At 34.0% G+C, this 16227-nt stretch overlaps 1 protein-coding gene across 1 annotated transcript; it reads left to right on the forward strand.

Moving 5' to 3' along the window:
• The first annotated feature begins 254 nt into the window (after positions 1–254).
• Positions 255–13344, forward strand: LOC117335682. The gene is made up of 9 exons (XM_033895839.1): positions 255–784; positions 5236–5360; positions 6707–7089; positions 8024–8077; positions 8467–8605; positions 8793–8908; positions 9863–9941; positions 10756–11114; positions 11722–13344. The coding sequence occupies exons 1-9, from the start codon at positions 711–713 to the stop codon at positions 11740–11742; spliced, it is 1350 nt and encodes a 449-aa protein (XP_033751730.1). The 5' UTR covers positions 255–710; the 3' UTR covers positions 11743–13344.
• The last annotated feature ends 2883 nt before the right edge of the window (positions 13345–16227 follow it).

A 16227-nucleotide genomic window follows, 5' to 3' on the forward strand; every position in this document is an offset into this window, starting at 1 on the left:
ATAAGGTGATGATATGTATTTCCTAGTTACGTGGTTCCTGACTGACATTCTGAGGTTATATATAAAACGTAGGTATATGATACATATGCGGAAAGAAAAATGGCAAGGTATTTCTCTCACTCGCGAATAAGCAGGGGAAATGGGTGACGTATTACGCGCCCGTCATTCCCATGACAAGACAAGTTTTTTATTCGTCAAGTGGTGGTTCTGTGACAGGTGCTCTGTGACAGCCGTATATAACGGGAGCCGTCACTCCATGCCCGTGTCCTGATATAAGTCACCGAGTAAGGTAGGTGTCCTGAGGAGAGGGCACAGGTAGAAACAGGCAGAGTAAGCTCATGTCGTAGACTCATATACACCTCACAGTGTCTGGAGTCAGCAGGTTTGGGCTGAGGAAGAATTTGTGAACTTCGTGTTTATACTTTGAATTAACATTAGTTCATTTGGACATATCAGGAGGTGTGAAGATTTAAGAACAGAAAACTTATTTTGAAGAGTTTCCGTCATCAGAACTGACATTGCTCAAAAGTGGATTTAGAGTTACATTTTGATTGCATTTGAATTGTGTGAAACCAAAACCAAAAAGAAAATGGATAACTAAAGGAAAATGCCATCTTTCTTTCTAGGAACGTTTTTGTTCTAGGTGTGCAATACATTGTGTGGAAGCAAAATAACCTTTTCGTATAACTGGAATAGTAAAAGATTTTAAAATGAAAGCCAAGACATCAGCGGAGAGTAATAACAATTCCCTTCCTGGTCGACGGAAACCGAAACATCAGGGAAGGTAAGAAAACCAAAATTCATTTGTTTCGTGATTTTTGAGAGGTCGTGCATCTAAATCAAATTAATTATAAACAAGTTAGGAAGATTTTTCTGTTAACAAGATTAATATTTCTTGTATAATCAGTGTTTTATGAGTTTCTACTTCTTCACAAAGCAGTACTTCCACACTTATTTTTGTATGTATGTCTTATTCCGCTGCAGCATTTCCTTTTTTGGATTTTTTTCGTCTGTGTCACTTTTTTTTGCAACAGTGATTGCATTGTCCAGACTAAGGTTTGGTGTGTGGCTTCCTGTAGCAAGTTTTTTTTATTTCCAATGTGTGAATCTGACTGTCTCCCAACACTAATTTCGCAATTTTGGTACGGTTTTGTGTGTATGACTATATTTACCAATCCACACAATTTAACGTTTGTTTAAATTGTTTCCGTGTTTGTTCTGTATTCGTTTGTATGACTGTTCCTACTCTCTCTCACTTTCTATGGTTGTTACCTTTTCATCACTGACCTCTTTTTTTGTCCTTACGCGTCTGTTTATTGAACCAAATTCAGGTCTAAATTGTTGCGTGCCTTTTTTGCGACATTGTTTTTCAAATGCATTACTTTCTCCACTCACTCCATACTTGTTTGTGTCAATGTTTGCAGATTGTTAGCTTCCCTATCTACATAAAAGCTTTTTTTAATGTGTTACAGTTTTTTATATGTAGGGTTCTGGTTATTTATGATAGTTACATTTTTGCAGTGTGTTGTATGCTGTGATGGTAATTTGTGACATCTGTATATTTGCAGTGTATTGTAGTGTTCTGACTGTAATTATTGACAACAGTATATTTGCATTCTGTGGTTGTGTTCCGAAGATATTTAATGACAACTCTATATTTGCAATGTTGGTTGTGTTCTGACGATAAATAGTGACAACTGTATATTTGCAGTGTATTGCTGCGTTCTTACGGTAATTAGTGATAGCTGTATATTTGCAGTGTATGGTAGTGTTCTGACGGTAATTAGTGATAGCTGTATATTTGCAGTGTATGGTAGTGTTCTGACGGTAATTAGTGATAGCTGTATATTTGCAGTGTATGGTAGTGTTCTGACGGTAATTAGTGATAGCTGTATATTTGCAGTGTATGGTAGTGTTCTGACGGTAGTTAGTGATAGCTGTATATTTGCAGTGTATGGTAGTGTTCTGACGGTAATTAGTGATAGCTGTATATTTGCAGTGTATGGTAGTGTTTATTTGCAGTGTGTGGTGGTGTTCTGACGATAAATAGTGACAACTGTATATTTGCAGTGTATGGTAGTGTTCTGACGGTAATTTCTTCTCTCATAAGTGTGGCGTGTTGACGTTAATATATCTAGAATGTGAATGCGATGCCCGGGATGTAGTTTTGTGCAATGCTTTATGTACAAGACTGCCTGGCGCCACATTTCTTAAGAATAATCTATACATGCACGAGCTCATCAAAACTGTGTCCAGGGTATACTGCGCAAGTCGTAAAAAGGCCATGAATCAAAAATACTGCATACGTTTGTATGCAATTTTGACAATTATATATGTATCTTAATACATATGTCTTCAATTGTTTGTGTACAAGGTGTCCTTGCATCAAAGGGCTAAATATTTCATGCACGGCGTTTTGACAATTGCTATATATTTAGTGTATTTTGCGGAAGACATTGCGGATCTAGTTAATTCCTACATCATGTCTAACAGTTGTTTTGTCCCTGGTCTCTAGAGTGTTGGGTGTGTAAGAATTGCATTCTGGTTGTAGCGACGAATCCAAATAACTGTATAATAAGTAGTTGATGATCGAATGTGCTTTTAGTAGTGCTTCATGCGTACTTTTCAATATTAGTAAAAAAAAGTTGTGACTGTGACTGATGGATCTGTTAATAAACATTGAGACATTCATTATTTGTGTAAAATAGGTAGTATCTGATAGCGTTAATGTTTTGCCGCTACTGCTGTCTGCGTGTTTTAGTACATAAGGTTCTGACGCTAACATCCCACGTGGGTGTTTTAGTGGGAAGTTTTGACGTTTATATTAAAAGTGTATTATGTGCATGAATTTGGGACGGTATTATTTCATATGTCCGTGTATGTGAAATCTGTTAAAACATGGGGTTCGGGAATGACCTACAGTCGCGGATGTCCGGAATAGCAATATATTCTTGGATGCACAGCGTCGAATGTCGCTACGTGGACATTTTGGTCCTCTGTTGTTAAAAATGCCAGATATCAATGTAAAAAACTTTTTTTCCTGTTTTTTTTTTTTTAAATTGGTTAAGATTTTTGCGTCCATTAAAAATCGCCATATTTATCAAGATAGTTAAGATTTATCTACATCAAGTATCAATTCTAGAATACAAAGATAGTGCTTAGATATCACAGGATAAAACATGTCATGGACAATGAAACTAACTAACAGCTATGTTGTATTTTGTCTTTGTGAATATACCATCTATCAACCAATTTCCACAATTTATGGTCTATTTAGAAATAACATTTACATTGTTTCTCGCACTACAAGATATACAGTATTTCCATCAGGGTAATATTTTTTAGTTACGTGACACTAAAGATCTATTCTATTTAATTATTCAATATGAAATCATCGTTTTGTTATTTACTTTTTGTCTCATCTCACCTAAATGTCGCTTTCGTTGGAATTCATATTTATTTGAATAAATGTTAATCTAAATCAAAAATATATAACCATATGCTAATGTAACGTAAATTTTGGTTTTTAAATGTGAATAAATCTAATTATGACAACTAATTTGCATCTGAGTATAAACAATTAAGCCGTGCCACGAAGCTGAACCGCTATTACAATTTAAGGACCTTACTAGGATGTCAGTCAGGCAGCGGTGTCGTGTACTGCACTTTTGTGCCGTATGCATATAATGTGCAGCAGCCATTCTGGCTAGGTCAGCTGAAGTGATAAATTGACTGTACACTATCATCAGAACTGACATATGTGACACCCCGAAAAGACACATCTAATTCATTATAACTAGTTAATGTATATACTGAAATGTACGGGCACACAGTATAAATTTTATTGTGACAGCATATATTCCGTAATATAAAATTATTGCATTCCTCTTGAAAAAGAGTAAGAAAACAAGTTGACAAATTATATTCAATTGGAGAATAAAAATTGTCCTTAGGATCTTTCGTTTGCATCCCAGCACAGTTGGTAGATAATGATAATTATTCACTGCCGTGAATAACTGTACCTCTGCCAACTGTATGTGAGTGTCGTGAACCTCACGTAGGCATTGTCAGGTGAACTATGTAAAATCCTTTCTCAAGATGTAGATTTCACAACTGACCGCGTCCTGATGATATGTCATCAGACATTTAATTATAAAATTGGCTTTGTTCCTAGAAGTGTTAATTATATCATCATGTCATTTCCTGAGTGTAAAATTCGGAAAACCTTAAATCGACCAAACAACTGAATAAAGAAAGTATATTAAATTCTTGAGTAAATACCTAAATTAACCCATAATTTAATGTTCTTGGTGATATTAGATAACGGAAACAGGACACGTTATTGAAATAGACATACTATCATAAATAATTTATGACTGACTCTAAGTTTTTGAAAACGTTGTAATCATTACTTATATGATGGAGGGAAAGGTCGGTAACAGGTCGTATAACACATAATATGCAGACAATCTCGATAGAAGGATCTAAGTGTAACCGAACTTTGATCCATAGTATATAAGATCACACAAAGTCACGTTATCATGCTGATCTTTTACCTGTTCTTGTGTTTGTTTCGTAATTTACCATTGCCCTATGTGTATAATTCGTTTGTGTTGACGTCTATATGGTTATGATATTTTCAGTGGACTTTGACCTGTACTTGTGTATGAATTTGTTATTTATCGTTGACCTGTACGTGTTTGCTGATGCACGGTCAGTAAACTGTTGTTTTTTTCTGTGCATGGTATGTAAATGACCTTTTACCCTTTTTCATAGCTTATGTGAGTGGAAATTAACCAGTATCTGTACTAGATATGTAATTAAACCTACATATTCGTATAATGTATGTGATTAGTATGTAAGTGACCTGCATATAGTTGTATATGATTAGTAAGTGAAATTTGACCTCTATTTGTGTATGGTTAGTAGGTGAACTGTGACTGTATACATGTATGTATATGGTCAGTAAGTGAACTACTTTGACCTGTATTTGTATATGGTTAGTATGTGAACTTTTACCTATATTTGTATATGGTTAGTAAGTGAACTTTTACCTACACATGGTTAGTAAGTGAACTTTTACCTACATTTGCATACTGATAATAAGTGAATTTTTCCTGTATCTGTATATGGTAAGTAAGGGAACTTTTACCTATATTTGTATATGGTTAGTAATTAAAGTTTGACATGTATTTGTATATGGTTAGTTATTGAATTTTGACCTATATTTTTTAGGTTCAAGAAGCGACTGTCTACTATTCTCCACACCCATGTGGCGTTGATTGTCCTGTGTACTTTGGCGGTTATGGATGCAGGATGTGTCATCGGCCAAATTATCAGTGATATTCTTATCATGAAAGGTACGGTTATCAACTAATATATCTTAACATTTTATATACGTAACGAATTGTACATTTTAACCTTCATTTAGACATCAAATGCTGTAACATATTAAGGTGGTGAAACGTAATGTCAACAAACGCTAAAACATCATGAATTTAGACTTTAAAAAATTGATAAATTCAATAAAATAGAAACGACGGTTTGATTCAATAACCTATAAGATTGCAACAACGTTTCATTACAATAACTATAATTGAACTACTCTCACGCAGAATATACAATGTAGAGTAAAACGACGTATTTCAGGCTCAATAAAACAACAATAAAAACATCATATTTCGTTCCTGGTAGAAAACAATAAAAGAACGAATCATTGACAAACGATCTTACTATCGACATTATTATTATAACAACGTGTCCATCGCGTCAATGATAAACCTACTAGCCCAAAAATGTATATTGAGGTCACGTCGAACATATCGTACATGTGTATAATGTAGATGTGATGTTAATGACGACCTCACAATCACCCACATCATCATCAATCATCACGGATATACATAAATTTGTCAGCTCTTTGTCAGAGACACGTGCCTTATGTATACTCAACAGGTCAATACATAGTTCGATCTGTGAGTGTCAGCATATTTCATGTCCCCTGTCAGAATACTCGATAACGAGTCCTATTGTTCTATCCACCATATATTGTCATATTAATGACCTTTACCGTTATATATTGTACGTATTCGGTGATATTTTTATAACCTGTGATCATGTCCAGGATTCGATCTGACGCGTTTATGCACATGCTATGACATGAAAGGATTATACAACGGAAACACCTCTTTTATACATATTCTGTTATGTAAAGCCCTAACATGTCATTAATATTCCTATTAAACGTCCAATGTGACACACTTGTTTCCTACTGGTTAACGCATTTCGTATTAGTCATACGATATCCTTATATAACGGGTACAGACGGTCAATGAAAAGATTATCGCAAACCATTCCGTCATATTGAGAATTTGAGGACATGATTCTATGTGAGGACATAGCATCGAGCTAATTTAATGACATTCGCAAAGAAAAGTTGTTCAGTAATTTTTTATAATATTTCAATTTACAATTCACATTTAAAATAACTTTTAAAAGAACGTCAACACATATTTTTTCATTTTTTTTTTATCCAATGTGGTGTAAGTAATGAAATAAAACCTTATATATACATGAACGTAAACCAGACCGTATGCATGGTACATATATCCCATGCTTCTAATTCTGAAACTTATTTTCAATAACATCATAAAGTTGACAATAAAAATAGTAATGATTCTTGATAACAATGTTACGTTGTTTACAGATGAGCTTCAGGAGAAACAACAGATGGAGGTGTATACCAAGACTGTCCTGTTAGACTTATTCCCTGTTCGGCTTAATAAGACGAGTTGGGATAAAAAGCCTTTGTCGGATATTCTTGTCATACTAAGGGAATGTTTCGATGACGTCAAAGCGACTGATATTCAGGAGAAGAGGATTGCGTTGGAGAAGTTGCTCTCCAATACTACCCCGCATTCTTTGCACCACCTGGAGCACATCAAAGGACGCCACAAGCGGGCTGCAGGCGGAAACCACCAACACTCATTCCAAGACAAAAACAAATATATTCAGCATCACATCCTTCATGAGCTTACTCATGCTTTCCATCTTGGTAGCATGGTCATTCTAACCATTTTACTTATAGAGGTAATTGTTTATTATTTACTCCCCAACTTAAATGAAACAATGACCAATGTCTCTGATAACAAAAACATGCCCAAAATATTAAAATTATCGAAATTTGCAAGTTGTCACTTTTTACTTATCATTACCAGTAAGAAGTTTTAAAAATTCAATATAAACAATAAAAATTGTTTGAATTATTGTCTGAATAAATATTCAGGAACATACAGATATACCATTGTACAATTTTTATCATATCGAAAAAAATATTCATGGTATATAGAATTAAAAGGAATTTATTTAACCGTAGCTCTGAGATATAAAATGTTTTCAATATTTTTTTAACTGAGTCGTCTAAACTAAAAATAATTGACATATAAATTAATCAGATTGCACATGTAATTATGGAGAAGAGAAGGACTATAACGAGAAACATGTCAGGCCGTAAAGCTAACCATACTGATGAGAATTACACCAAATGCCTATCTACATGATAATTAATGAGATTGTAATTGTAGACACGCACATGCACATATAAATGTAGGTGCGGGCCTTAATTGTTGTCATGTGATTAATGTGCATTACAATATGGTTCATATTGATGCTATAATTTAAACAATATTCCGACAAAATCTGGAAAAAAAAACAAAAACAAATACCAATCAATTTTGAGACTGAAATGAGTAAAAAAATCGAAGAATATGTATTTTTCCTAAATAAAAATAACGAAATTCCTTGCTTACTTTAAGAATGACATTAGGATAATTAATGAGCCATTGTACAGCTGGGGGCTATTGTTGCGGAAGTGCTGTTTCTGGGGCATATTATGTGTATATATTTATATATTTATATATGCATCTCCGCATATTAATATACATCTGGTAGAAACAATAATATTCACAATGTTCAAGTACTGCGATATTATAATAAAAACATTTTCACATTTCCACATTTTCAGACGTTTTTCAAAGTATTTGCGATGGGGAAGAAATTTCTCTCACACAAAGTGGAGGTAAGTACAAAGTGTATCATTGCAATACAATACGGATCAATACAACAGAAATATATTTCACCACAGAATGAAACTATGAATGCATATTTTTTGTCAAATATGGTTCCTCTGTTGTTTTTTCTTAATTTTTGAAAAAACGATCTTTCTGATTCTTTGTTAGATGATAACTTTTACTTTAATATCCAAACAAAAATGTTAATGGATTTTTTAATGGAACGTTTTATTCATACAACAGCACATAATATGAAAGTGTCAGGATATATATATTACTTGTTATATTTTGCTTTCTCTGTAAATGTCTAGTTCAATGACATAACCAAGTTACAAGAAGTTAACTATGCTTCTCTATGTTGGTAAATGAATTTACACCGATGTTCTGGTAATTACAGGTTTTCGATGCATTTGTCATCACTGTTTCGTGGGCCCTTGATGTAGTGTTCTGGGAAGGCTTATGGGCACATCCGGAGACAGAGGCTGCGCATATCATGATCTTTATTTTACCCTGGAGGGTTATAAGGATTGTCAATAGTACGTATCGGTATTCTCCTATATTAGAGATAAAATTCGTTGGACATGTCCTTGAATTTAAAACTATTGCAATTCCTTTTTACTAAACATATAACAATTTCCATTTTATATCACAGGAAAAGTATTTTGTTAAATAAGATATCTTTATCCATAATACATGTATATAATGCATGTTTTGTGTTACTAGGTTTCGTAATGGTCATACAGGAAAAAGATCATTTGCAATTGAAGATCGTTAAACAGCAATACAGAGGATCAGTTAAACGGGCAAGTGATATGAAGATGAAAGTGGAGTTATATAGGGTAAGAATACATTTACTGTACGGGTTATTGACTACATTTTCAGAAAAAATAAAAACAAAAACAAAACTGCACGAAACACACACACAAAAATCTGTGGCTCTGATAATAAACCAAATCAATTAGAGATATATATATAATTTCATAATTCGTAGTTAATGACTCATTAAGGGATCTGAATGTAGGTAGTACATGTATTTAATAGATGTTAACAAAAATACATATAAAGATGTACAGCGCACTACGTTAGACCTTATGGGAGTCTAGCAAATACAGCGAAATCTACTCTGTATTACATCTACATGTATGTTATGTTCCCTGTAAAAAGATTGACCTCATACTTGTGGTTATAATCAGGAGAACGATGATGGTATTACAATGTCATAAAAACACTGCATTAGCTGTATGTACAAGGTGAAACCTATCGGTGCCTGGGGCGATATCACTTTCGGTAATTTGAGTGGCGTTGATACTGAGTATCATTTGTCACTTCTTTTACCGTTGCACCTAAATAGCAATTAGGTGGCCAAGGGCGATGTGCTGGCGACTGTCCGATGACTGCAATAAAACGATAGACGAACTCTATAAGATCGCCATCACTTGTCACCAATGGCCGTTAATTATAGTTCGGTTGTCTAGGTGACCGGCCATAACTAATCGATCCGATGAGAAAATATACAAACAATGCATTAGATAGTAATACCCTATATATTTATATAAATATATGTATATATATCACAGTTCTACATAAATACATTCCATTTGCAATCCCCTTATTTTCTATTCAATATAGAAGAAATATAATATCATTTCTTATATATTTTTAAAAAACTTATTTGAATTAAACATAACGCTAAACGGTTTTTAATATAATATATAATGTGGTTCGTTACTTCCTGTCCATATTTGATATAACAGCCTATTATATATATATATTTTTTTTATTTTTTTGTATAGATCGAGTTGAGGCAGCTCCAAAGTCTATGTAGAAGACGAGGGGCCACAGACCGTGAAATCCAACAGTGTGCGCCCGAAGGTAGGTAACAGCAGACATTTCTGACAATACAGAGCATAACTGATGTGTGACCGTACTAAAATGATCCGTGTGAAAAAATAACTCCTTAATAAATCACTCAGATTCGTATGTCTGCTAAATATAACTTTACATAGGTCGTTGGTATTCCAGCTTTAACGTGTTTAGCAATATGTATGTCTTTATTTGCCAGAAAAAAAATTTCGTCTTGAATGTCTGCAACTGTTGTAACAGGCATTTATTTTGTTTGTTAACATAATTCATATCACACAATTTTATAAAAGGTTGACATGAAGCTTGGTGTGATATTGTTTAATATCTTGGTGATTCGATTCTTTTTTCGTAAATGGAACGGGCATTTATTCTTAATGTAAGGAAAGATCTTTTAAAAATTTGAATTTGGCCTCATTCAGAAAATGGTTTTTATTGTTACTACCTTACGATACCATTTTATTGGTTAATTTGTGAAATATATATAGCATATAATGGAATTCATCTTAATGATAAATGTTGGACTTAGCAGTCATCATATGTTGGAAAACAGTCTTACGTCATCTTAATAAGTCACTACACCTCATACTAATCTATCGAAATCATTTCACATTTTTGTGTACTACGTTACATTTCCAAACACTGAATGAAAACATTTGTTCGAATAACATGATGTGTGATGGATACTGCTTTATTGAGATAAACATAAAAATGAGATTTTGGTCAAACTTCCTGTTTGTATATCGACAAATTTAGAAATGTATACAGGAGATAATGACAACAACTGAATGTTACCCGATCATTTTATCGTATTGTCTTTTTATAGGCAAGAGGAGGAGAAGCAGTCTCTTACCCGTTCTAACAAGATTAGCCTCAGTCGGATTGCTGGGATCGGTCAGTAGTTCTACGGATCTGACGAAAGATGCAGCCTCTAATGATACCTCCGACGAAGAGGATTCTGCTGTTGATCTGTCCAGCCGTCCAAATAGTAACTACAGCAACTTCAGTAGCAGTGATTGTTTAAGTCTTGGCAGAACGATATCTACCGCTAGTAGCATTTCAGCCGTAGCATATCCAAATACTCCCATTAGCACGGAAAACTTAGTAAAAGATAACCCGGTGTTTGCGTCAGATGAGGAACCACCCAATTACAAGGAGGTGACGGAGACTAAATCAAACGACGAGGTGAGACTGTAGACAAAGCGTCTTATTCCCTTGTAACTCGTCATCATTGTCCATCACAATACTTATGCTATTTTATAACACGTTAATTATATTCTCGTATTTTCCTTATGATAAAAACATGTTGGATACAATCGGTTGCAAAAATGGTAATATGGTAATATTTCAAAATCTATGCATAGTACCGGTATCGAAACTTTTGTATGCTTGTTTGTATATATGTTATTGTAGGTCAATGACAACTGAGTTATTACTATACAAACACAAAACACGTGCCAAGTTTTTGTCAACCTGGTATCAAAAGATACCAATAATTTAGTAATTAGTAACCATACACGTCTGAAGAACGTTAGTGAAATATATTAAATATTATGCAAGATATGTCAATAATGGACAATCAATATATCGTAAGGCACCCTAATATAATGCTGATATTTCTTTTTGTGGTTTAAATAAAGCTTTCGAACATTTCATCGTGCCATGATGCTGACAATGCTTAATCAATGTATCATTATGGATGTATTTGTCGCCATGATGACATCAGTTATTGCATGCAGTGTTAAGTCTAATTAATTTATATTCATGCTTACTTCCATCTGTCTGCTTTCAGAGCTTTTTCACCAAGCTTTGAGGAATGCTTTTTGACCGCTCTGGGAAAATCTTGCTTACCACAGGCTATAGTGCTAAAGTCAGATGGCAATGGAAAGACAAGCATAGCTCATTCAACTTGCTTACATAGTTTTAGGCAAGCCCCTGTTGGTGATGTCTGTCATACCGATATGAGTGTGGGAGCTTGGGTGCTTCATCGCCATCGAAAGAGGATAAAGTGATGTGTAGGTCTTCAGGAACACTTTGTGTAGAGAGCAGCTGTGTGAACAGATACATGTTTCAAATAAATGCTCACGATATTTTGCACACATTATTTACTTATACACATAGTAACACACAGTAGGCGAGGGTGAGTTGCCGCGATTTGTGCCTAATTCACTTAATGTGTGGTGTCTGTCTGTTACTCTTACTTCGAGTTTCGTTGACCATTTTTGCTCATGTTTTTCTTTTCGAAATACATCGTTTGACTGTAAAAATTTTAAACACTTTGATACATGTGTTGCTAATCGGTATACAATTAAGTTATTGAATTGCAATATAACTGTTGTGATTTCTTCAACATTCCTCGCGAAATTCCATTTATTAATCATACCTAGATACATAGATAACGCTGTTTTTGGTATTTTATCTTTTTCATATAAAATCAACAGAAACATCACTCATGATATCACAAAACAATGTTCATAACTAATCAAAATATCTCAATTTACTCACGCTTGGTATCTCACTGGCATATTTTCTATACAAGTTGAGTTAAATATTTTGTCCAAGTCAGGACTGGTGGTGCCGTCTTATAATCCATATATTAACTAACGTCCGGTGATGTTTGGCAAATTAATTATAAAACATTGCCTTGTCATTTTTCCTGTTAAAACCGTCACACAGCTTTTCCAATATCTATCAGTGTCAAATGTTATCATTATTCCCGCGCATTTAAGCTATATAGGGGCGGGATTCGGCAGTTTGAAAAAAAAATCATAATTGAAATATTACTTTTCAAACCAATAAATTAATGTAGTTTCATTGGAAGAAATATTACATAAAATGTATTTTTTTGTATTTCCGGATTTTTTTTACAAGTATTAGATATTTGTCACTCACCGGTGATTATCATCCTTAAAACACTCAGCTTGCTGTTGTTGCTTACGGGCCTTGTAAACAGTGATATTTTTATATTGCTTGATTTTCGTCTCAGGATTTGGGAGACGGTGATTTTGTACATTTTGAAAAAAATACAGTGGTAATGTATAATCATTGTATCTACATATTGTGCAAATAAATACTATTATTGGGCTTAACGAAATTAATCTTAATATTTTTTGTTAAGTATAAAAACGGAAAACAGGTTATGTTTTCTCAATGGCAATCAACGACCCCATTCGAATTGAAATGTATAAATATAACTGACCGGTGTTCAATATTTAAAAAAAACATCGTATCATAGAATATTGATGTTATGTTTTCATTGTGTGAGAAAGTTGGTGAGTAAGATATGTCATCAAAAGTTGAACGTTAAAGCGAGTATCTGTTTTCATTGTCATAGATTTAATGTTGAAATTGATAGTGCGTTATCCTTATTTATAATCAGATGTATAAATAGGAAAAATAAAAACTATACATCGACTGCCCTTGTGTTGTTTTGCTTGACGTTAACAACATTTAACTGGCCGGAATCAATGTATGGAGATTTTAAGGCACTGATTACCGACACTCACAATAATATTTCTGAAGCAACTTTTACGCATATTCAGCACATACGAATTTACCCATTGAACAAATTCTGGGCTTGTTATCACACTTTACAGCCTAGCAGTTGTGTGCACATCTTCAAATGTGAACTGTTAATCAAGGACCAATATTTATAAACGACAATTGTAAGTTACAAACTCTTGAACATTGGGTGATAAAGCATCTTGAATAACTGAATTCGCCAGAATTCGCCACAAATGTTTTAGCTAAGACTATGCTATACTTTAAAGGACTATGCGTATCAATTAGGCTATACAATACACTGTAAAGAGGATTTAAAAATCCAATATACTTTCGAAGCTGCTTAGTTAAAGTTAACTATTATATATATATAATAATAATAATAATAACGGAAATATCTCCGTAGGACATGCTCGGGTCGGGTGTTACAGCAATAAAACCTTACCTGTACTTTTACAATTCGTTAGAACACAACGCCTAAGAACATCGCTATAGCCTTTTACAAATGGTACACATTGTCAGACCACTGAAACAATCTTACAAGGGTGTTGGACATGCCCACGTGTACAGTCAGACATGTAAGCATATGTAGTCGGCGTTGTCATTCTCGTGCACACGCCTGTATGATGAAAGGTAAGGTGTTGATTGTTGACCTTTCTAAGTGTAATACATAGAATTATTGACATTGAACAAGGAAACTAAGGGCATTAAATACAAACAACGATAAAACACTAGTAAAGCAACTGTATTCACTGCTGATTGATCACCAAAAACATCTTACTTCGTATGTAAAAGAGCGAGTCTTTACCCTAATGTCGCTTGATCTTGGAGAAAAGTGACAGCTTTATTGTCTTGCTGGTATGATAATAATATTATGTGTCAAGCTAATACACGACGGCACACAAAGAACATATTTCCCGGATATCATCACCACGGTCCGAATACACCGATTGGTTGCCCCATTTTTCATTTGGATCGCGTTTTTTTTTTTTTTTTTTTACATAATTTAGAAATCAAGTGTTAAGAACAAGGGGTCTTTGTTAAATGATGTCTAATGTACCACCAGTTCTAATGCGTTTTGTCACTTAGTATTATGTTTCAGGTAAAATTCTAGTAGCATGCAAAATTATCTTCTTTTTGTGTGTGAGAAAAACGACTTACCAGCATAAAGTCACGATCGTCATTGCTTATCATTTAATCTCTATAAATACTAATAATTTAAGTGTGAAAACCTTTTCCTATTGTTAACATTTACCAATTGTATATTAACTTTAGATTCGATGATGTCAGAAGTGTCCATAAAGCACAATAAAGACACCAACTAATGCATACTATTTTCTTTGTGAAACAGTAGCGTATGGAATAAAATAAGAACGACCGAGATACATTATTCTAAGGTATACCTGGAATACAACGCGTCATAAAGCACAGAGATTTACGTACTTGTATACAGTGGCAGACATTTGTGACTAGAAAATGAAATTACGGTGTGTTGTTTTTAAATACCACCACAAGAAGCGTCGTAACAATGTCACATCGGAAACCATAGTGGCCTCCGGTCCGTCCATTTCCGCCTCTAACGTTCGTCCTGATTGGCTCGCCGTTATATGAAAATCTGACACATATGTACTTAGTGTTAAGCCGCGAGGCATAATTACGAAAAATGTCTAGGTATAGCACACATTACTTTGTCAAAATTTAACTACGAGTGATATGATTATAGTTACCTAACGTGAGCATGTCGCCATGGAAGACTAGTAATACATATGTTTACTTTACATCAGTTTGAACGCATAGGATCTACTGTAAGCCACATCATCACAAAAACATCGCCTGTTTTAATTGATTTAACCATATAATGTCTAAAGCAAAAACGGAAGGAAATTTCTTTTACCTTGAATATCAAGTGCGAAATGCTGCTTTTGTATGTTGAAAATAGGTAAGTAGTTATTATCGGTACGATTGTAATGAGCTGGCGGAATATAATTGTCACTGTTTACGATTAAATATTTCAATTTCTACTCAAGTTGGACTCAATGAAACTACCAAACTTAATCTGTTTCATTTGCTCATGAATTTGACCAGATTAACACTGATCAGTGCGTATGAATACATGGTTAAAATCCTTCCGCGGAACGATTTCACTTTTTCTACATTTTTGTTATAAACATGGAATAATTATCAAAATCATCAAATTCATAATGTATTCTTGTATTTTATAAAAGACCAGATATGCTAAATACTTCTATTTTGACAACATAATGCTGTTTTTAATCCTAATATTGCGGACTATTTTATTCGACCGACTAGACATGCACAATCCGGAACTCCTCGGGCTTTTCCGCATTTGGACTTGCACAAGCTTCGAGACATTAATATCTAGACCGAATTTTTATTCGAAAAAAAATCCAATTGAAATATAAGGATTGAATCTTGATTTGGTCGATTTCACGGGGTCATGAATTGAGTTGCTCTTGCTCGCAGTTCATTAAATTTGTCTCAAGAGCAACTCAATTCATGACCCCATGAAATCGACCAAATCAAGATTCAATCCTTAAGTGAAAACATTTTTTTAATTCATTTTATCAACTAAAGATTCGTTCTCTCAAAGCTGGACAAGTATTTTTCAAATGAATACCGTCGACCTTATGACTTAAATTAGTATGAAAATGCGTAGACATAATAACAGTATATAGTATGTCGACAAAAAACCAGAACGTATGAAATATTTTTGTTTTGTTTGAAGTAACCACGAAAAAAACACCAAAATCCAGTCTTAGGAATCAATCTTATTGAC

This window comes from Pecten maximus, chromosome 10 (assembly GCF_902652985.1).
Source record: "Pecten maximus chromosome 10, xPecMax1.1, whole genome shotgun sequence".
NCBI classification, from domain to species: domain Eukaryota; kingdom Metazoa; phylum Mollusca; class Bivalvia; order Pectinida; family Pectinidae; genus Pecten; species Pecten maximus.